Here is a 24,422-nt window from a genome sequence, read left to right as displayed (position 1 = left end):
CCCTTAAGTCATATACACTGTTACATACCAATGGTATTTTAATTAAAAATATATATATATATATAAAGGAACAACCAAAAACTGGTTCCAGTTGATAATGGTTAAATAGTAATGTGGGTCTGATACCCGATCTTTTGGTTCTATCAACTAAGAGAAGTACCTTTGTTTATGTAAAAATTCTATTAATTAAAAAAAAATGAAACAGACAAACGAAATCTAGCTGTAGAACAGACACAGGTGTACGTACAGAAAGAAACTATCAGTGATTTTTGTTTATTCATGACTATTTTCTGGTACGGCTTTCTTACCTTTTAGGTTTTGCTCCCAGTATATATATTAATAATCATAGTTCTAAACTTTCTGACAGTTGGAAAGGTCTAATTGTGCTATACAATAATTTCTAGGGATCTTACGTTATTCGGCAGGGTCACATCAGACAGAACCTCAGATTCGGCATCGATGATGTGATATCCATCTGCTGAGCTGAAGAAAATCTTTAGTCTTTTCTCAGAACCAATAGCCAGGTCAACTGTCACTGGCTTATGACCAACTGTTGGAAACACCTGTAGATATAAAACCAAATATGGCCAAAAGGCCAAAATGACACTCCAAGGCAAAAACTGCCCTTTCCTTTTGCTCAATGGGCTTATAACAACCCAGTCTGATTTTTTAAATTACATAATATATTGAGAGACTGTGTATTACCACTTCTTTTTTAGATCTGCGACTATAAGAATATGCTTCTCTTCAAAGGCCAAATCACCAATGATCACAACAGCTACATATGGACCTGCACTCCATCTGTTATCTTTAAATAGCTTGCCTTGAGCTTCAGCAAATGAAGGAGCTCATCTGGTCTCTTAAACCGGTTTGCTGGATCAGCTGCCTGTATTTTTGCCAGTATTCGTATATAGGCTTCATAGGACATGTAGTCTCCTTCGGAGTCTGCTGATTGATCAATGCATACTTGGTAGGGAATGAAAAAGGCCAGACATGTTAACCTACCATACACTGGATGTATTCTAGGCTTCTATGGTTCCTAGTCCAAGGAAACAAAAAGCCAAACAGGATTCATTGTCAAGGTCAGGTCACAGTAGAGGACGGGGCATCACAGGAGTCACCATACTGTAGTCATGAAGTGGAATTCAAGAACTGGAGTGAGGACTTGGACCAGGAACTTTCTGGTATCAGGCTAGACAGAATGCTGGTACTTATCTTCTTTGCTTTCCAGCTCCATACCAGGCAACCCTGACCAATCAGCAGACACCCAAGAACAAACCCATATCCAAATACTGACAACTGACCCAAGGCCCAATTTAGGGAGATCAGATCAGGGGTGTGGTTTATGTCAGCACAGACCTAGGCTGTCTGCATAGTAGTCGGATCTCCATAAAATGATAAATGTATTGTGCAAATATACATTAAGGAGCAGTCTTAGAATCAGCTGACCTTTATTGTATATATGTAATATTTTAGCTTAAGAAAATATTACCAGGTGAACAGTTTCTGATCTAAGATACAGAAATATTTTATGAACATCTTGCTGGAGTCCCCGTGATATATCCCTATTAGTGACTTGTGAACACTTGTCTACAAACCATCTGGTAGTAAATCACCTGGAACATTTGCTAAAAATACAGATTTCCAGACCCCACTCCAGACCTGCCAACTTAGCCTGGGGGTGGGTCTGAGATCTAAACTTTTAATAAAAGCTCCAGATGATTCTAACGTACATTCCAGATTAGGAGTTATGGACTTTATATCATGCTTCCAGTTAATCAATCAGCCAACATTACTGTGGAAGAGACACAAAATAATCCTTCTTATGTGTGGGATTATGTGATATTATGAAAAGATAATAAACATAAAAGGGTCCCAAGTTTATGAGGTGTGATTAAAAGCCATCAATACCTTAATTGTTTGGGACACTGAATGGTTACCTTAATGAAGCTGATCCATAGAAGTTCAGTTAAACCATAATAAAGGTGGAAATAGTACTGGTAATCCAAATAAGCCTAACCACCATTTCTTGCAATAGTTCTAGAGAAAAACGTGTTTAGAGTTCCAGCTTGGAAGGAATACAGATGCAGCCCTTTCCTCCCCACCCCCATCTCTTATAACCCTAATAACCAGAGCAAAGGCTTTCTCTTCTCTCTTACCTCTTCCTTCATTCTCCATTTGGTTTCTTCCTCTACCACTTTCACACATTTTCTTAGCTTCCCTCTGCTCTCCACCCTCCCCCAACTAAGAGAGAGTAAGAAATTTCTCGGATTCAAGTCACTGGGGTGGCACCCAACGCCTGTGCTTAGGGTTCTGGAAGAGAAGGTGTATGTCAACTACAGGAATTGGGAGTGAGTGTTTGGTGGGGAAGTCCTCTTGGGGGAATGGTTCAGGTAGTTCCCTCACATTCTCTTTTGTGAAGCTGGTGAATTGTCTAAAAACAGGTTAAATGATAATTATTGAGATGATTTATGCAAATTACATTAACTGCAAAAGAATGCCACATATGTAAGTGTTCCTATATTCCAAAACACTATTCTGTTTAAATTTCTCAAGAGAAAGCCATATGACATAAATGAAAAGGAGAATACGTACTTTAATAGCAGTGCTCTCATCAAAGGACTTTGGTGCCCATGCATAAAGGTGAATTGATGATTTCAAAGCAATAGCAATGTAGGTTGTTTCTTCATGTTGGACTACAATGACAAAATGCAAAGCAACAATGTCACAGAGTTAATAAGAACACTCAACTATAGATATATAGTTGAAAATATAATATTCAGAGTATAATAAGAGCATCGATTTTTGTTTTTAGAAAAGCTATATTTACAATATGAGTCCCCCAAAAGGCAAAAAAAAAAAGTGTTTTACAGAGTGTATGCATTAGCTTTCAAAATAACTATAAATTGTACAATGAAAATATAGTGTTTTGCTGAAAAGTTGATGAAGACCTATAAACATATAAATGAACATTAAGATAGCAATAATATGCAAAATGGATCTACGGATTCAGTGAATCCCTGAAACCCCAATGGCTTCTAATTAAGGAATGAAAATTGATCAAAGACTTAAATGTGAGAACTGAAACTATGAAACCCTTTGATGTAAATATAAGAATAAATCTTATGGCAGTAATTATATTTGACACCAAAGACACACACAATAAAAGAAAAAATAGATAAATTTGTTTTCATCAAAACTGAAACTTCTTTGCATTAAACTTCTTGGACACTATCAAAAATCAAAAAGAACGCATGGAATGGGAGAAAATATTTTCAAATCATTTACGTGGTAAGGGTCTAGTATCCAGAATAAATAAAGAATGCTTGTAATCTAACAACCTAAAGATAAGAAAACCATGGAAAGTACACAAATGGTCAGGAAACAGTTGCAAAGATATACAATAATATTAGTCCACAGGTAAATGCAAATCAAAACTACAATGAGATGCCACTCGATATATACTTGTATGTCTAGAATCAAAAGACAGACATCTCCAAGTGTTGGCAAAGATGAAGAGAAAATGTAGCCCTGATATTTATAGTAATGTAAAAATGGTGCATCCACTTTGAAAAACAGTTTATCTGAAAAAAGAAAATGTGTGTTCTTATATACAAATACATGTACAAAATGTTTATAACAGCATTATTCCTAATAGTGAAAAAGTGGAAAGAATGCAGGTGTATACACAATACATGTATAAAAAATGGATAAACAAAAGGTAGTATGTCAATGTAATGCAATGCTAATGGGCAATAGAGAGAACGTACTGATACAGGTTTGTACATGCTACAACATGAATGAACCTTGAAAATATTATGCTAAGTGGTATAAATCTGTCACAAAGGACCTTGTAATGCATAATTTCATTTAAATTATCCAGAGATATACAGCAAAAGAAAGTATATTTGTGGTTACTTAGGACTGTATGGGGAATTAAGGTGAATAGAGAAGGGATGGAATGTGGAGTGACTAATAGTAACTATGGGTTTTTTTTTTAAAGATTTATTTATTTATTGCATACAGAACTGGGGTACAGGCCAGAGGTGCAGGGGTGGTGAGAAGATTCACCAGAGACAGAGTGGGGAGAATAGGAAGATAAACGAAGTACACTGCTGAGGGGAGCAATGGGAGGGTCAGAAGAGGTCTGCCGTGCCATGCGGGTCACGCACACACACACCCCCCCCCCGCCAGCTAGGGCTCAAACTCGTGAGGTGGCTGCATCTAGCTTCATAGTGCTGTACTTTAACCCACTGCGCCACCAGAGAGGGCCCACTATGGGTTTTATTTGGAGGGATGATGACAGATCACTGTGGTAGTTATACAACTCTCCCTCTACAACACCAAAAGCCTTTTAATTGTACACTTTGGAATCACTGTATGGCAAGTACATTTTTTTTTCAACAAAGCTATTTTTTAAGAGTAAAGATATATTAAAAAGTATATGCCAGCTCAAGGCTAAACCTAGTTTTTATGGAATATGTGTCCTGCCTGCTAGATTTACAATTTGTGCTAGAAGCCCTTTTCCTTGGCTGGGACATTGCTTCTGTCCTCTCTAGTTAGACTTCATCAATGACCAATAGATAAGACTTTTCTCTCTCTCATATCTCTGTCCCCTTACTTAGCTTACTCATTCTTTTTCTTTTGCACTATTCCCAAGTTGTTCCGAGGAAGATGATTAATAAAAAAATCCCCAAAATGGAATTCTCTGTTAAGAAAACACTATCTTTTATTTTAATATATATCAGTAATTGGTATCGGTCTATTTGGTTGTGGAATCTTGGAAGGCTATAGACATACCATGCAAGTATGAGAACATCACTGTTCCACCAGTTAGTAGGACAAGTGCATTGTTTTTATCACTGGGGCTAGGGTGGATTCAGATGGGGTCAGTCAGGACAACCAGACTTAACTAGACCCTCCACTTTACCAAGAGTACAGATTGGCAAGATGGCCATCTTTGTAAATCCTTTTTTACTGAACTGATTGAAGTCAGTAGGACACTGTTCTGCTATAAAATCTTCTCAGTTAACACCTAAGAATGTCTGTCACCTCTGGATACCAAGTAGTAGTGATACATAAAACTAAAACAAAACAAAACAAAACCAGCATGTTTAATGCCCAAGTTGTCAGATCTCGCTTTGATGGCATATGTGTGTATATGCACAGTTTATAAACCTATCCTGGGACAGTCTTTTATAAATAGTATGTAAATGGTCAGTCGGGACGTAAGTATACTGCTGTAACCAAGAGTGTGGGATCCAGCTAGCTCACACAGGCCATGAATTCTGTCTGAAGGGGCAATTAGTGAATAGGAGAGAAGCCAAAAGAAGGGATTTGCTTCTGAACTAGAAAAGGCTCACATAGTACTATTTCCCAGCTGTTGACAGCTGACAGCAGGATTCTGAGACCCTGGAGTTTTTACTCCATTTCACAGTTGTGAAAATACTCTAATCAGACAGGAAGTATTTAGCAATGATACTCATGAGTATCAACAAGCTGAGCCAGATTCTGCAAATCATAAAATAATATATTTTTGATTAGTTGTAAGTTTCCTGGTCAGTATTAAAAGGGATATATGCTCATTTAAAAAATGGGGGAATCGGCCCTCCCTGGTGGTGCAGCGGGTTAAAGCACAGCACTGAGAAGCTAAAGCCACTTCAGCATGAGTTCGATTCCCGCCTGCCCCGGAGGTGACCACATGGCGTGGCAGACCTCTCCTGACTGGCCCGCTGCTCCCCTCAGCAGTGTACTTCGTCAATCTGCCTGTTCTGCTCCCCACTCTGTCTCTGGTGAAGCCTCTCACCGCCCCTGAGCCTCTGGCCTGTACCCCAGTTCTGTATGCACAAACAAATAAATTTTAAAAAAATGGGGGAATTGTTACATGATTATATCTAATTGCTATGCCAAAGAAAGATGATAGCATATGAATCTCCTGGTAAGTTACTGAAGCTATTCTAAGAACATTTATAATGTTTAAGTTTATAGAAGCATATAGATTATTTGTTCATCTTTTATATTAGAGTGACTGGGAATGGAAAAAAGAGGCGAGAAGGTAAACTAAATATAACCTCAATATCTTTTCAGCCAACAAATATTATCTAAGTAACAGACATGATGGAGGCATGAAAAATGTCTCAATGAAATGTACTCATTCTTGCACATGAAGTAAATCCTTTCCTTCCTCTACTCTGCATTTCACAACCACGTGCTTGACACACGGAGGGGAGTAAATGTTCCGTAGTAAACATGAAGTGAGACTTACGGACACTGAAGTGCTCACAGCCAGTCAACTTATCAATAGCTTTGCAGGCTTCCTCTGTCTTTAGCATTTCCTCCTGTCTTCTTTTACTTTCTGGATCATCATTCAAAATCTTGTTCCTCAGCCAGGTCAAGTGATACACCCGAAGTCTGTTCTTATGGCCTGAGAGATTAAAGAACAACAAAAACAAAAACAAAAAACAACAACAAATATAGTGTGTTTTTATTCAGTCTATTTTTCTCACCTATTAAAAGAACAGAAAAGTGAATTTCTTTGGCCTTTTTAACAATATGTTTTCATTAAAATAAAAAGCACTTTGAAAAAGGGCATTGGATCAGAGTCTTTCCTTTGGAGTTTGGAAATCTGATGGCAAAGTCTCTTGACCTCTCACTTTCAAGAGCCAAAGTGCCTAGCAGCTATCTATTTCTTTGGGACAGTTTAAGACTGTCATTGTGCAGGCAACAGAATTACCATTCATTTGCACCTTGTAGCTTCTATCTAATTCATGACCCTTGTGAGATTCAGAGCCACAGAGCCATCCTGCTTGGGAGTATGAATGAGAGGAAGGTGCAAAGTCTGGACCATCATTAAGGGGCAGTGTGGGGTGCTGTTTTCTTTTGGCTTACTTACAAAATAATTGACTAGTTTTATTATGTTTTTTCTCAACCCACTCTTATTACAAGCCCTGTCAATAGGTGCTTATGATAAGACTGTGCCAGCGACAAGAGAGTCTCACTTTACCTAATTATTGTACACTTATATCAAGTGGTCGTGTGGGCTGTGATGTTATAGGTGCTTATTACAGAGAACAATAACATAGCATTTCTTCTAACTGAGCTGGGTTAGGTGCATTACACACAGATACAGACACCGAAAGAGGGTCTGAGTTTAAACTGTAAATAGATAAGAAAATATGGAAAGGAAAGTCTGGTGACCCAATTAAAGGTTATATTTAAAGTGCTTTCCTATGAATTCTTTCACCTGGGAAAATCTTTAACCCAGTTTGCAACCTAATTAATCTGCATAATTGCTCAGCTAATTTTAGTTCTCAGACAAACCGGAGATGGTAATCAGCAAATTGAGTGGCTCTACAACTTGAATCTGACGGAATGGTCTTCGTTTTATGAGTTTAGTAATTTCTGCCTTTCCACTTCTGTCCATCAGATACAGATTAGATCGGGTCCCCAACAGCAAATTCACTCCTGTTCATATAGAAAAAGAAAAGTGCTATATTAGCTCCAATTGTAATTTAATTCATAGAAGTATATCTTGCAGTGCTCAGCGTGCTGATCTATGTAAAGGCAGCTTTTGGTCACTTGAGGCTAACGTTAACTTCATTTTGTGTAACAATGAACTGTACCTAAACTGAAGAAATTTCACTGAAAGACATTAAATAACAGAAGAGAATACCCTCTGGGAATATCTACTGATTGGTGTCTGGAGTGCCATCACACAAACAAGTAAACACACACACACACACACACACACACACAGACTCGTATAACTGAACTCCTTTATTAATGTCCCAAACCTTATATAAAGCAAGAAACCTTGTTGAAAATTACCATTAAACTTTATGGATATGTAGCATATACAAATACTTCAATTAGTTTCTGATTTCTTATGATAACTAATGGTGCAGTGTTTTTAAAATAATTATATATAAACTGTCTGTGTTCATGCACATATTTAAAAACTTACATTGCTAAATGCCTATGAAATTAGCTCCTAAACTCCTACTCTTGCTATTTGTTTGGAAATATAAGCTATTCATGTAAATGTAAGCACTATGTAAAGACCAAATAAAAAGAGTGAAATAGAAGACTGAACTAAATTTAGAATATATTTCAAACTACTGTGAGATTTTCCCCCCATAACCTGAGACACAGGAGAAAATCAGCAAGGTAATGTACGATTTAGTGCTTCTGTGACTTCCCTCCATTTGAAGAACATTTTTTGCTCCACGGCTATAAAGAGCAAAGGCAGGTGTTCCTGCCCTCACTTTCTCCTGCTCTGTCCTTTAGCAGTTCTCTAAGTAACAGATGATGGCAGGTTTAGGAACATCTTCCCCCACAGGGAGGGAGTGAAGTACAACCAATTCTGACTGTAATATTTTATTTTTCAAAAGGTGTAAAAACGAGTTAGTGAATATCAGCTATATCTGAGTGGTTGCCTGACAGAAACGATAACAGCAAACTTTGCTTTCTTTATATCTGACACATTAGCAAAACTTTGAGGATGATATTTTTTTTCTGAGATGTTTGATCCACATTAAGTGTAATGTTTGCTACGCTGATATATTTTAAATTTAAACGTCCGTTCCCTGTTCAATCATACATTAAGCAAAATCTACGAAATTCCAAGTTGGAAGCTGGCATTTACTGTGGATTTCTCCCTTCCTTATGTTCATTGATTCTGTTTTATTTATGATTCAGACTGGCTTACGGTAAAACACTGTCTTAGCACTGATGATAAGGTTATAATTCTTCTGGAAAAAAAAAGAAACCAGAAAGGTTTATTAAAATTAAGAAATTATAGGGTTTTTCTCTACAAATCTTCAAGAATATTTAAAAAGAATCATAACCCAGTTTTATATCTTAACCTAGTCAATTTATCTTAAAAAGAAAATAGCATGAAAGGGTAGGAAGGGGGTGCCAATTCAATGCAATTTAAATTGCACCGAGTCAAAAAATCAGCAAAATAAGGAACTTACTGCTCTGGATATGTACAATTTTATTTGCTTGGTGAAAGCAGTTTAGTAATAGCAAACAAATGTTTTACATACATGATTTTTCACAAGTTGAAAAGCACAACACAATTTTAAGAAAGCAAACTCACCCCACAAAGAACCACAGCAGATCTCAGAAGTGAATTCCTTTTCATACACATGGATTAGTGGTTTTTTACATGTAGGAGTGACATATAGTGGGTTAACATTGACTTCAGAGGGTTGCTCAGGTGATTTCTCAGGTACATCCACTAATCCAGGATATACTGTGAAGAAGTGAGAGGAGGAAAGTGAGAGAAATTAGTCTCCACCATGTACACCATCTGTGTTTCAGTGTTTTGTGAGTTACAGCCTAGAAAAGTTCCTTTTCTTCTACTGACTTTTTATTTTTTACTGGTGGCATCATTTCTGTAACATGCAACACAAGTCATGATGGTCAAAATACATTTCTGAATATGAATGTATTTCCAATTACTGTGATTAGATTAAAAAAGAAGAAAAACCCAATGAAGGAATTAGTTTCTTAATCACAGTTCACTTTAGGCGCCTTAGAAATTGGCAAAAGCTTAGATATTTTAAAAGCATATATCCACCTGAATTTATGTCAACTCAAAATTTGCATAATTTGACTGTTCAGATTGTGAACCAGTAGCAAAGCACTGTCTTTCGCATGTGAACAGACTCCACCATTTGGGGAATATAACACACTTACAGATGGCACTTGGCAAGTCAGCATTTGCAGTCCCAGAACCATTGGATGGAGATGAGTAGCTGGCAGAAAATCCCGACACCGTTGATACTTCCGATATGTCCATACTGTCACTCTCATCATCAGGTGCTACGAGAGCAGGGCCCGATGCAATGGCATTTGAGGCCTCGCTTTTACCAGCTCGCTCCTAAAAGAAGATTGAAAATTGATTTTGACTATATTAGCAGATTAAGAATGAGAAGTAAATATGCATGGAAGTCATTTAAGAAAGAATGTGAAATTTGAAACCTTTATAATTCTGCACCTTTATAAAATCCATTTACCAGAATTCAACAATGTTATCAGAGAGAGAACTGACCTCTGTTGAGATGATGTTGGAGGAGAAGAAATACAAGGAGCTTAAGTGTCTGGCTATGCAATTTGGAGCCTACCATTATTGGCTGTTTTGCACCAGGTACTATTTGTCTTCTAAATTATGTATCATTTTGAATCCTTATAATAAAATCAAAGGTTCCATTTTACTTATAAGGAAACTAAAGGTTAGAAAAATTAAATTATTTAATTTGGGATCACAGAGATGACTAGGGGGACCAGAGCTTGAAGGTAAAGACTGATTCTGAGACTTACATTCAGCAAATGACAAAGCTAGCAGTGGAAAATCAACAAACAAATCCAAGTGTGAACATGCTTCACTGAAAATCTTTCCTATTTCTAAGTCACACAATGCCACAATGCCCCAGAACACCTGGAAGATGTCATATCATCTTGGAAAACATACTCTTTTTGCAAAGCTGTTTCTTAATAAGCATTTTTTTGTGTTTTTAAACAATGATTCTAGCCATTAAGAGTTGCCATCCCTGCCAAAATTTGTTTTTATGACTTTTCCAACAACAAAGGTGTTGTATAGAAATATGTATTGTATGAAATAAAGATTTATTCACTCTGTAAATTTCAGAAATATTCAAAGAGGTAACTGGAGATACTCAGGGGTGCTATAAAACTATGTTAACACATCCTGTTTTCATGTCACTGAGATATCCAGTAAATAGGTAGGCAGATGGATGATAGATGGATAGAGAGATAAACGGACAAATACAACACAGTTTTCTACTCACACTGCTTTCCCACTGGATACCATGTTGGAAATTTCTTTCTCCCTTTTTTCTTCCTTTCCTTCCCTTTTTATTCCATAATTATTGTGTGCCTTTCATAAATCAAACTCATTGTTGAAATATGGGATTTGGTGAGTGGGTAGAGAAAAATAATCAAGGATAACTTCTACCTCTCAAGATTTCACAATTCAGTGTGTTGGAAAAGCAAGTAAACAAATGATGAAATTACAGTCCCATCCTTACTGAAATCAAACTATGGTGAGCATGCTTGTGGCCACAGAGGGAGGAGTGTACCATCCTGCCTTGGAAGTCAAAGAAGATATGTAAACTGGGTCATGAAGAATGACTAGATCACCAAATAGTGAAGAGGTGAGGAAACAGCTTTACAGACAGAGGAAACGGCTTGCACAAGCACACTAATTCATAAAATAACATCCCATCTTTCAAGCCAGTTTCTGTGATATTAGACAATAATCTGGTGAAGTAAATTGGTATGGTCTTCCTTCTGTCTGAAATCTCACTTGTGTTTACAGATAACCGTTTGTCAAGAATTAGTTCAAACATCACATGCTTCAGGAACCTCTGTGGTAATTCCCATTGATATAGCATCTGTGAAGCTACTTGAATTATTTCCAACCCTATTTATAGTCAGTAAACATTTTGTAAATGAGAATATCATTGTCTAAACACAGGACACTATTTCTAATTAATTTTTATGTGTTAATAATTCCTCAAAAAGTTAAAACAGCAGCTAGAAATTCCACATTAGCTATTCTACTTTTACGTATATAGGACTAAATATATAGTCCAAAGAATTAAAAACAGGGACTCTCAAAATACACCAATGTTCATGGGGCAATTTTCATGAACTATAGCCAAAAGATGAAAGCAACCCAAGTGTCCATCAACAGATGAGTGGATAAACATAGGTGATATATTCATACTATGGATGATTATACAGCCTTTTAAAGAAAAATTCTTCTTAAGAATCCATGCTGCAACATGGATGAACTTTGAAAATATGCCAGTGAAAAAACCAGACATGGGAAGATAAATATTTCATGATTCCACTTATATAAGGATATAAGGTGTAGAGAGGGGGTAGAAAAGTTACCAGATACTGAGGGGGCAATAATGAGAGAATAATTGCTTATTTGAGATGATGAATGCTGGTAATCATTGTACAAAATTGTGAATTTACCTAATTCACCGAATTGTACCCTCATTAATGGTTATAGTGGAAAAATGGTGTCTTGTGCTTGTTTTTCCACAATGAAACCTCCCCCAAACTGTATGTGTTAAAACACTATTCCAACCACGTGATCTGAGTTATTTAAGCAAACAAAGGTATTTTCCCATCAAAATTTAAATAAATATTTATCTATAGCTATAATTTAAAAATTAAGGCTTTGGGATAGTTTAAGTTACACTTAAGAGTGGCTGAAAGTGTACTACATCACATGAAGGAACATTCTGAAGGAGAGAAAATTATTCTCATTTTCAAACTGTGTATTACCTCCTGTTGATGTTCAAAGTCCTGGGATGCTGCTCTCTCCAATCCCAGATCATCTATTTCTGCGCAATTTTCTCCATCGAGTTCAAAGGTTTCACTTTCTTCATTGCTTCCACTGGCTTCCTTGCTTTCATCACTCTCCTTCCCTCTTCTTCCATGAACTAAATTGGCTTCTTGTTCACCTTGCCCTCCAATCGCTGCACCGACCCCACGGGCTGCACCGACCCCACGGGCTGCACCGACCCCATGGGTTGCACCCACTCCTTGGCTTCTTCTGGTTCGGTGACTTCCATAATTGCTGCAGATTCCTTGTCCATCATTTCCATTTCTATCTTGCTTGAAGCTTTCATAATTGCCATAGCCTGGCCTATAATAAGATCCAATTAATAACAGAAAACCACCCAATGAAAACACATTTGAAAGTCAGCATGCAAAGCAGAATTAGTATCAATTTTATACAAGTACATTTCCAAGCATATTTTTACTCTGCATGAACACTACCAGTAAGATATAGATAAGAAAATGCCTTCATATCCTGTCAGTCCTAAATACTGGACTAACACCAGAGTCACTGTCAATTTCCTGGCAGCATCTGGGTGGCAGATGGAAGAAAATTTGTGTCCTTTATTAGGAACATGTGTTAGGTGAGTAGCAAGAATCTGTTTTTTTTTATTTCTTAAATAATAGACTACTTCATGCATTAGCAACTTCACAGCCATATGAACGATTAAGCTCTTCATTTCGAACGACCAGAACATATTTGTATAATTTTTGCAATATATATCTAATTTGCTCATTTTAAAATGTGCCTTGATTTTCTAACATGTATTAACTGCTTTGTTACAGAATCCCATCGACTGCTCTACTACTACCACAAGGAAGTTCAATAATATAGATCTCATTAACTTAATACAATCACTTAATGAGTGCCTAAGAATAACAAGTTTAACAAATTGTCCTAATGATCTTTTGCAAGAGACAACATTAAGCATATGTACCTATGGTAATTTTAAAATCAAATTTATTTGACAACAGAATTTCTACTAGATTTTTTTAGTTGGCAAAAAAAGAAAAAATATTGAATTTCTGTTCTGTCATGTATATTCCCCCATAAAACTATTTGAAAAGTAATAGAACAATATATAGACATCACTTCTAAAAGCAAACATTTCTCTCACTTCCCCCCTAAACTATCACCTATTAACAAGTCTTTGTTGAGAGCAGAGTAAATACAGTTCACAAATATCTGTAAATAAGAACATACTTGTTTAAAGCAGGAAAAAGGAACTATACAGAGAGCAAACAACTGTTGTCATACCAAAAACACTACGTCATTAAGTATTATTATATGGGCAGCTATTCTATAAGAAGATAAAATTGAATGAGTACTAAGTTTAGTGACCACAGTTTTCAGAATTCCAAGAATAATTATTAGTAAAAAATGGAGGCTAAAATATCAAGTGAGAATCAAGTTTGTAATTAATTTTTCTCAGTAAATTTAGGATTTTGCTCACAATTACCAGGGCTTCATTTTACAGCTAAAAAGAAACACCACTTAGTTTCTTGAACCATTCCTTACACTCACTGAGATTTCACAGAGGAGTATAATTCAGTAACATTAATTTTAACAGAAACACCCAATTCCATAAAGAACCTAATGAATATTTGAATACTAATAAAATGCATACCAAAAATGTGAAATTAAATATACTGTACTAAAACAATTCAAAACCTATTATTGAAAAATAACCATTTATCAATGTGCACATGCAATTCACTCACCCTCTCAGTACTACATTTTGAAAGTAAAGTAAACTCAAGATGTTAATAGTTCTGAAATTATAAACATGGATAGTATAAGTAATCCAGAAACCAACCTTGGCCAAACAGGAGCATCTTCATGATTATTAACTTCATAATCAACAGGCTCATCATAGTCTTCACCAACATCATTAGCCCGATCAGTCTGGTTATAGAAATCATCATCGCCATTGTCATGGTCATAAGTATCCTCATAAACATCATTAGAATCATCATCACCGCCATCAGTATTAGCACCAGCATCATAGAGTTCAACATAATCACCATCCTCTTCAGGTGGCTGGATGACATGTGATGGAGTTAACCAATCATTCCGGAAGATTTCAGAGAGTGCATTATAGCCCACCCATTCATTTGTCAAGTAAACGGGGGGTGATATTTTTCCTACTTTAAATCCATCTGGAACCTGTGTGCACAAGAAAGGTTAATGTAATCTCTCGTAGCCTTTCAATTTCTTCCAGATTGAAATGAATGAAACTGAAATGAAGATAGTCATTCCCTTAGATAGAGCCAACAGTTTTGTGAGGATGAGATACCAAAACTTTAACCTCAGACTATGTTCATTAAAGGCTTTTCTAGATGACATAAGCCTAAATTTACTCATTTTGTTTTCTATTAATCCTTGGTATGCTGAGCAATAGACATTTGCTTTATTAAATTTAATTTTATCTAGCCTTTTGTTATGATTTTATTGAGGTAACACTGGTTGACATGATTACATATGTTAAAGTCACAACTCTTCTGATATATGTTACCACCTCATACCTACAATATGTGCCATACAGCAAACTTTGAACAATCTAGAAGTGATGCATGTGTGGTAGGGTAGAAGCAATTACAAAGGTAAAATGGAATGATCTTGATCAAAATGGAAAAGGACATTTAGCTTTCACTGAATGTTTTATATATTGCCTTATCACACAAGAAATGGTATTAGACAAAATCTATGCACCTCAGTCTCTACTAGTTTTGAAAGTTTTCTATCATTACTCTGTCAAATATGTTATGATACAAAAATGTGAAAATAAATTATTTTATGATCAATAAAATGTTTTTCCATTTCAAGTTTAATTTCTACATTTCATATCCCATAATCTCATATTGGAAAGAAAATCTATCTTTAACAGATTAATTTTAAAAGCACATACTTCAACCTTTCCTTTACATTAAGAAGAAACTATATTTGTAAGCCATAAGATTGAAAATGAAAAACAACAGGTGCAAATGTGTTAAAATGGCAACCTACATGGACATCAACCAGCAGCTTCTGATCAATCGTAGAATAGGGAGGTGAGGACTGGGACCTCCTCCCAGTCACAGGGCTCTCGTCTTCAGAAGAAGATTCTGTGGATTATTAATAACAGAAAGGTATTTGTAACAGTGTTGATCACAGTGATGGCCCTCACTTATACAGAGTGCCAGTTCAAGGCCTTGGTATTTATCTTGAAACCTCTTGGGATTTCATTAAGGAAACATCACCTGATAAATTCTTATGGAGCAAGGATCTTTGTAATTTTCATTTTTCAGAAATTTTTATATATGTAATAATAAATTCATTTAAACAAGATCACTAAACACAGCTCAAGATACAAGAGTGAAATGAACAATAAAAATTTAAATATTTTTCTATCAATAGGTTCTGTTGTCAGGAACAGGGTCAGTTTTTTCTGTCTGTAGACCTACATGGCTTTTCTGTTTTCAATATTAACTGTACACTTTATCAATATTTGTCTGTGAAACCAAGTACACAGTAAGACTGGTAGACAGTTCAGTTGAAAAAAATATCAAAAATACAGGAGGCTGGGGAGTACCAATGGAATCCCTCACTAACCTGTACAAAAAGAGGCCAAAACCTATTAGAAGATGCTAAATTAGTCAAAGCTTAAGAGAACAGTTGGCTCTGCAATCTTAGACCCCAATTTCCACCCAATTATATATTCTCAAGTATTTCAATATAGTTGAAGAGTTACAACTGAAGACAGACAAAACCCCACCCTTTACAACTAGGAACCTTTCTATAATGGTGATGTGTAACAGAGCTTTCTGAAGTAACAGAAATGTTCCTTATCGCTACTGTCCATTATAGCCACACAGGTCTACTGAGTGTTTGAAAAATAGCTAGTGTTCCTAACAGATTGACTTTTCAATTTAATTCAATTTTAATTTTAGCTTTAACTTTAATAGCTGCATGTGACTAATTGCTATCACAATGCATAGATGAATTCTACAGTGTGAAATTTTAACGCAAATTTAATTTAAAAATGCAAATTTACCTGGATAGGATAGGTGGGCTTGATATTACGATCAAGTGATAATATTTAACAGACTCAACAATCAAATAGATCTGGGTGATCTAAAACTGCCAAATCTATAATTTATTAAAACACTCTCAAAATTGCACATCTTAAAATACTTGTTGATATTTATATCATCATCAGTGAAGTTTTTCTATGAATGTATAGATTCATTTCTAGAGTGCTTTGAGTAAAAACATCAATTTGCAACACAGGGATGCATAGGAGGTACTTTACATATCCTAATTCAGGGAATTGGAGTAACATACTGATGAATAAAACACACACACACAACTACTCCATCTAATATTCAACTATTTTAAAGATGGCCTATAAATTTTAACCTGTTGGAAAGGCCTCTCCCAAGTTCCTTTCCCATAGTTTTCACACATGGTATAGAAACTAAATAAAGTTGATACCTTTTTTCCTCTCTAGGCACATTCCTAAGTACTACCCAACTGAAAGAAGAAACTCTAGAAAAGTAACTTTCCATTTCTCAAAGGTTACCACTGACTACCCAACTGCCAAAGCCAATGGCCTCTGGTCTTAATCCTACTTGGCCTTCCTCACAGTTTTGATTCATTCCTTCTTGAAATTCTTATTTGACTTCTGCAATATAAATTGTTAAACATTAACTCTGTGTTTTGACAGCTAAAACCTTGTGCTTTGAATCACCTGATGCTGCTGGACAATTCTGAGGATTTTGCGAGCTCCTTTGTCTGATGTCAATGGGCTTCTGAGCTTGTTCCAAAAGAGACCCATGAGGAACACTAATGAAAAGACAGAAAATCATGTGCCATATCCTAACGGTCATAAAGGAATTACACAACTCAACATTAAGGCTAACGAAAAAAGCTTTTCAGTTATGGGTATATAAGCAATAAAAAAGCAATAGAACTTAAGTAATGCTTTCCATTTCCGTTCCCCCCCCACCAACCTGCTTTACCTAGAACAGAGAAATAATTCCCAAAATACAAAAAAGTATTTTATAGAGCATTTCTTCACGTGTCATATTAACTTTTAAAAATTCCTATAAATGTTCCTGAAGCTAACATTCAGACATTATTATTAACTAGGTAACACAGTGATGAACATGACTGAAAAGAACATGTGAGTACTTTAACCTGATCAACAGCTAAGTTATTGTTGTGTTGAATTTAAAGCTATTATCCTGATTTCAAATGCTTGCAATTCATGTTTTTTTTTTTTGTAAATCTCCTATTACGGATTTATAGAAAGAGATGGGATGAAAATGGAGAGATGGATGAAGACTTCAATTTTTACTATTCAACTTTGGAATTTTTTCCAAGATTTTATTTTTTATGCATACAGAACTGGGGTACAGGCCAGAGGTATATGTGGGGGGGGGGAGGAGCGGATTTACCAGAGACAGAGTGGGGAGCAGAACAGGCAGAGCTACTGAAATACAGTGCTGAAGGGGGTAGCAGGCAGGTCAGGAGAGGTCTGCCGTGCCATGTGGGTCACCTCCCTGGCCAGGGATAGAACTCATGCTGCAGCGGTTGTGATAGCTTCATAGTGTTTGGCTTTAACCCACTGCACCACCAGGGAGAGCCCTCAATTTTATAAATTTAACTATATTCAAGTTAAATTTGATATCTGTAAATTCAAAAATCCTTTTGTAACTTGAACAACCAATTACAATTTAAAAATAATGATTTCAGGCCCTCTCTGGTGGTACAGAAGGTTAAAGCACAGCATTAAGAAGCTAAAGCCACTTCAGCATGAGTTTGATCCCTGCCTGCCCCAGAGGTGATCCACATGGCACCACAGACTTCTGACCTGCTCGCTGCTCCCCTCAGCAGTGTACTTCAGTCAATCTGTCTGTTCTGCTCCCCACTCTGTTTCTGGTGAATCCTCTCACTGCCCCTGAACCTCTGGCCTGTACTCCAGCTCTGTATGCATAAATAAATAAATCTTTAAAAAGTATAATGATTTCAATATACTGAATTTTATTAAAATGATAACCTGTAATGCCAAAAAAAGATATTCAAAAGTCAACTGGGGTCTTCCTTTGTTATTACAATAACTACAATATTTACTCATTAAGTGAATAAGTGAAGAGGAAGAGTAAATAATCTTTAGTTTTCCATGTGGTAAATCATCAGTAGTTGAATATAGAAATCAGAGACACATTACCTTGGAGCGAACTTAACCCGCAGTGCACGATCCTGGTTGCAAGGCATAGAAGAAGATCTCTCTTGGACCTTAAAGACACAATGTAATGATTTGACAGAATTCTTCATAACATAGAAATTATTTTAAGTAAATACTCTTTTCATATAGATATTATCTTCTAAAAACCCAAAATATGAAATATGATTTTTATAAATAAACCATATTTTCATTATTACATATAGGAAAAAAAATATAACTGCTTAACAATGAATTATCTAGTATAATAACAGATTTTGGAGACAATATAATTAAACATCTCATTTTGTTACTGAGGAATCTGTAGCTCAGAGAAAGAAAATGATTTTTTAAAGAATTTTTCATGAAGTTAGAGAACTTCTACAATGCATGTCACCCAACTCCTAATTTAATGTTCTTTTTAAATTATTTTTACACATTACTTTCCAGTCAGGTTCAACCTTCTCACTCACTTGCTTAAGCTAATTGTAGATTTTCAAAAGTTCTAGCACATATGTACACATAAGTAAAATCTCACAATTGTCAAGTGTCCTGATCTTTAAGAATGTACATTTTTTTTTTCACTTAACAGGGTGATTTTTACTATAAAGTCGTATCAATGCTCCAAGGGTTTTTTTCAATTCTAAATAAACTAATTAAGATTTTAATAATTATGCATCCACCTAATACAGAAAAAGAGCTGGAGAAAGCATACGTAATAAGCCAGCTTCCACTGCTGGGGCAAATTTACTTTCTGTCAATGTCAGTAGCTGGGTCCATGGAATGTGTCACTTTTCCTCGTTTACTTTTATGTCACTAGGTTCCTACTTTAAATACCAAAAAAGTCATTATGACATTTAACTAGGAAGCTACATTAGATTATTTAGAAAGGAAAATTCATGTTGCTTTTTTAAAAAAATATTTTCATGCTAATAAAAATCACTGTAGTTTTCTTACTACTTTTTTTTTTCTCTATCCAGTCACTTATTAAGGTTGTCTTCACACTCCAACAGATGGGTAGGTAAGAAATGTTCACATATTTTGCTAATGAGTGTTTGCAAATACAACCAAATGTTTGGCAGTATGCAAGACATGCATCTGACTGAAGTTTCCCATTTTTTATTTAAATTGCTGGCACCATAAAATGACCCAGGCTAGAAATCTTGGTTCACAAAGATGAATTCAGAATGTTTACTGATATGAATAAATGAGAAGTCAAACACTACTCAGAATAAGTAAAGACTCAAAATAAGAAAGACTAATGCCTAATATGATTGGTTGTATTTTCTGAGAAATGGGAAGAAGGAAATGATAACTAAGTAAATCAGGTATTAAGATAAATGATGTATTCCAAACCAATCAGTCACAGCTCACTACATTTTCTGCTTAAGATGTCATGCTTAAAGTAGTAATTATTATCCGAGGGTAATGGAGAGTAATAGTAAAGTTGTCATTTAATGACAGAAAGGGTAAAGGGGTTCCTGCTTCATTCCCAAGTGGAACATCTAACAATTTACCAGAGGGACACTATGCTGAGAGAATCCTGCTGTTTGGGGTTCAGACTGATGTACCCCGTGCATCTCAGAGACCAACACAGATTGTACCAGAGGGGACATGTTCACAGCTGATTGGCCAGAAATGCCTGGAGTCTGTGGTCTAGGGTGTGGGACAAGGATGACAGGTAGGCTGAGCCAGGTGCTCTAGAAAGGAGAGAGTGCGAAGGGTGTGGAGGCACAAATCCTTGACCGGAAGCCACTATGAAGGAGCTGTGGTGCTCCAGACAGGCCAGGGCCCTGGTAGGAGGACAACAGTGAAGGTGCGATTGACCGCACTTCCCCACCCCACAGTACACTCACAGCGTACAGACCAAGTCCCAGATCGTACAACTTATCAGTATGCAATAATTTTAATAAAATTGACAAGTGTATTTAAAAATACTATTTATGCCATTTTATAATGAAATGTGTAAACATCTGGAAGCATCTTTATATACAGTGAACTGATGATTTCAAATTGACCAAAGCAAGAAAATACAAAATCATGACTGAGCAAACTATTAACAGCACAAGACAAACCATTGGATCTTAATATTGCCGTGCATACAAAATTTTATGGATGTGGCTTTAGATCCAACTTCTCTAGTTGAGGTGTATTAAAAATATCCACAATTTGGCCCTCCCTGTTGGTGCAGTGGGTTAAAACACAGCGGATTAAAGCACAGCACTGAGAAGCTAAAGCCACTTCCGCATGAGTTCAATCCCTGCCCCGGGGGTGACCACATGGCCCAGCAGGTCTCTCCTGACCTGCCTGCTGCTCCCCTCAGCAGTGTACTTTGTTGACCTGCCTGTTCTGCTCCCCACTCTGTCTCTGGTGAAGCCTCTCGCTGCCCCTGCACTTCTGGCCTGTACCCCAGTTCCATATGCATAAATAAATAAATCTTTAAAAAAATCCACAATTATGTGAAAAGCTATGAAAATTCTCCCTATCCAACCATCTATATGTGAGAAGCCAGCTTTTACTCATATATTTCAATTTAAACAACATATGGCAACAGATGGAATGCAGAAGCAGATATGAGAATCCAGCTGTTCTCCATTAAGTGAGATGGAAAATAGTTATTTCTCATTAAAAATGTGCTTATTATGTTAACATGTAATGGTTTTATTACTTTTCAAATTAATACACATTTTAAACTTTTGGCTTTAATTCCTAATACATTAAATACCAAATCACAGACTCCAAGTATACAAGTCTTCTGGCATCTTCAGTGTTTATGTAATGAAAAAAAGCCTAATACCATGAAGTTTAGTGGACTATCAGAGAAGTGTATGGGTGCCTGGCAGTGGGTGTGTTGTGGCGACACCCAACTGAAGAGCTGTGACCCTGTCCCTTTGAATTCTATATGGTGTATACAATGTCATGGCAGTAAAAAAACACTGCAATTTGAAAGTAATAATAGAAGAACAAAAACTGCTTTAAGATAGTGATATAAGGCCAATGTAAACCATCATTAAATCAGAAAATAGAATTTTAAAAATGAATCGAAAAGAACCACTGTTGGAGGTGCTAATGCCGCAGCTAACTCACTGAGAAACTCACATCATTCCCTTTAGCATTTGGAGCGTATGGCTGCAGTGGTTCTATTTGGACTTCAGCCTGAATTGAATGAAATACTTCGTCATTGTCTGAAGATTCATCTTCTTTGTCCTTTGAATCAAAAAGGAAAATAAACATTTCAATTTTAACATGCAATGATAGGGCAATGGCAGGATCCTAATATGCAAGTTAACAATTTTCAAGTATCAAAATTTGCTTAAATTATTAGTTTCTAGCAGTTTCGGCTCTGCATCCATTTTAGAATCTGAGGAAAACTGGATATACAGACACATATCCACATCTATTTTTAGGGGGATCACTGACTTCCTGCAGCTCATGTATTAGATTCAGGTTAAGAATCTCTGGTGTAAAGTTTGATGAACTCATAACTAAGTACAAAAATTAGTACAAGTCACTAAAAGGGTAGAGTTCAACACTGCACAGGAAAAAAGAATAAAGAAACTTTGAGGTTAGAGAAGAAAAAACAAACTTATCTTGCATTTTCTATGGTGTTATATCTGAATGTTTTTATTGTGAAAATCATTTTTAAAGATACAAACAATAAGATTAAATATGAATACAGTATCCCTTTATTAGTGATGGGAGTAACAGAACACTAGCAACAGAGATATTAAGTAGTTACCTATATTGTTCCAGTAAATTTTTCTTTCTCAAATTTAGTCACTTTTATCTCGAAATTTCAGGGTAATTTATTTGAAAACAAATTAGTTAATTTCTGGGAAACAAGGGATTTTTATTTCACTTGACTTCACGGGAGAAAATATGGATATGAACCAGCTAGAATATTTATTCTGCATATTCAAGACAGTAAGACTATCAGAAACTTACGTTTGCACCTTGTCTCAATTCCTCCTCATGGTGAGTGAAGATCTCCTCCCATCTATGCTGGCGCCTTTGCCTGCGGGCTTCTAAGTCTGACAGCTCAAACTCTTCAGGTTTCCGACATAATTTTGCTCGGAACCGCTTTGGTGACAGTCTTTTTGCCAATGCCTGCCTCAGACTAAAAACCTTTGATTTTTTCTTACGTGCCTGCTCTGGCTGAGAGTAAAATATGTCTGCTGACAGGATTTCCATTAAGGTTTGTAGTGGACCAAGTGGCTTTGAGTCGTGGGAGTTTGGTGCTCGAAGTAAATCTCTGGAAAGACCCTCTATGAGTGCTTGAACTGAGCCAACCGCCTGCGGGGGCTCTAGAGCCCAGGCCTGTGCCTGAGGTGCTCTTTCAGCTGGCCCCTCAACTGGAATGAGCACCTGAGTATCCAAGTGTAGCGGCAACAGCACGTGGTGGTTCTGTGACAGCAGGGGCAGGAACAGCTGGGCATGGACTCGTAAGGACTCAGGTTCCTCCTCCTCAGTCTCCTCCTGGGCAGGCTCAACAGCCTCTTCCTGTACCTCCTCCTGTTCAGGTTCCTGGTTCTGCTCCATCTGTTGCTCAGGTAGCTGGTTCTGCCCCTGCTGTTGTTCAGGGGCCTGGCCCTGCCTTTGTTGTTCAGGAACCTGATCTTGCCTCTGAAATTCCTCTGGTACCTGGTCCAGATCCTGTGGTTTTTCTAATGCCTGGTTCTGGCTCTGGATCTGGGGTTCAGGCTGGGGCTCGGGCTGGGGCTCGGGCTGGGGCTCGGGCTGGGGCTCGGGCTGAGCTTGGCCCTCTTTGGGTTCCTGGGCCCGTGTCTGTTGAGGCCTAGGTGTCTTAACCTGAGCCTGTAGTGGCGTGAGCATCCTGGCTGTCCTCCGTAGTCGTGGAGGAGCCTTAAGCTGCACTGGTATGGACCTAGATGCCTTAGCCTTAACCTGAGGCTGCAGTGGCATGAACACCTGAGCTGCCCCTTGGAGGCGCCGTGGTGCCTGGGCTTGCCCCTGTAGAGGCCTAGGAGTGTTGTCCTGAGCCTTTAGTGGCGTGAACATCCTGGCTGCTCCCTGTAGATGCTGAAGTGCCTGGACCTGTGGCTCTTCTCGATCAGGTAACCACCTTGGCTGAGAAGGTTCTCCATGCAGGACTCTAAGTGGCCTGCATCTACTGCTGGTCGGCAGTCTCAGAAGCTCCTGAGTACAAGAAGGGCCTCTAAAAACAAACATCCAAATGATTGCCATGCAATTAGAATTGTCAGTAAAGGCATTCAGATTTTTTTTTTAATTTTAAAAGATGGACATTTTCTGCAAAGAAGGTATTTGCAACCTTTATGTCTGAAACATCTGTATTATTAATGGCCTCAGTATTAATGGCCTCATAATTTACTTGGTCATTCTGGTGCCAGATACCAGGGAATCTTTGAGTTGTAACAGAAAAATTTACACAAAAATTCTGCTCAAATATCACTTGAAAATCAAACGACTTTTTGTTACATTAAGAATTAGGTTTTCCTGAATCAAATATAACAGTATGGAATCAACTGCCCTGCATTAATTGCTAACATCAAATTAGATGTGCAATTTGTTGAACACACCTGAATCTCCTCGTAGTGTACTGTTCCTTAATAGCTTCTTCTCTTTCAAAGACAAGAGGCATTCCTTTTTGGGAAAGAGAAAAAAATAATGCATAAAAATCAGCAGAGATTAATGTAATTTGCCTTAGTCAATTTGCATGCCTAAAGTTCAGGATGTTGAGTAAATCTGCAAGGCACATCTTCATGTCACACCTGTGTGGTGACCTAGACAATATCCTACTTTCTGGGCCCACTTTTGTAGAAGAGTGCAGATATTCTCTGCAGATTAATTTCT

The 24,422-nt window shown here is 37.0% G+C and overlaps 1 protein-coding gene across 1 annotated transcript in view; it reads right to left on the bottom strand.

Annotated features, from left to right (window-relative positions):
- NRK (Nik related kinase) overlaps positions 1–24,422 on the bottom strand; it is a 119,695-nt gene that overhangs the window by 9,731 nt on the left and 85,542 nt on the right. Inside the window, exons 12-27 of the mRNA XM_012727111.1 lie at positions 24,149–24,212; positions 23,346–23,766; positions 22,536–23,279; positions 21,690–21,797; positions 18,597–18,664; positions 17,115–17,209; positions 15,392–15,489; positions 14,202–14,551; positions 12,328–12,691; positions 9,703–9,886; positions 9,101–9,256; positions 7,321–7,464; positions 6,266–6,424; positions 2,592–2,696; positions 824–966; positions 414–563 (exon numbers count right to left, since the gene is read on the bottom strand). Of these exons, the coding sequence (XP_012582565.1) occupies positions 414–563; positions 824–966; positions 2,592–2,696; positions 6,266–6,424; positions 7,321–7,464; positions 9,101–9,256; positions 9,703–9,886; positions 12,328–12,691; positions 14,202–14,551; positions 15,392–15,489; positions 17,115–17,209; positions 18,597–18,664; positions 21,690–21,797; positions 22,536–23,279; positions 23,346–23,766; positions 24,149–24,212 (3,353 nt within the window). The remainder of the gene's footprint in view (positions 1–413; positions 564–823; positions 967–2,591; positions 2,697–6,265; positions 6,425–7,320; positions 7,465–9,100; positions 9,257–9,702; positions 9,887–12,327; positions 12,692–14,201; positions 14,552–15,391; positions 15,490–17,114; positions 17,210–18,596; positions 18,665–21,689; positions 21,798–22,535; positions 23,280–23,345; positions 23,767–24,148; positions 24,213–24,422) is intronic.

The sequence above is a fragment of the Condylura cristata genome, unplaced genomic scaffold (genome assembly GCF_000260355.1).
Source record: "Condylura cristata isolate star-nosed mole 26May11 unplaced genomic scaffold, ConCri1.0 scaffold00019, whole genome shotgun sequence".
NCBI classification, from domain to species: Eukaryota; Metazoa; Chordata; class Mammalia; order Eulipotyphla; family Talpidae; genus Condylura; species Condylura cristata.
The sequence above is the reverse complement of the archived record's forward strand: the minus strand, read 5'-3'. Positions and strand labels throughout refer to the sequence as shown.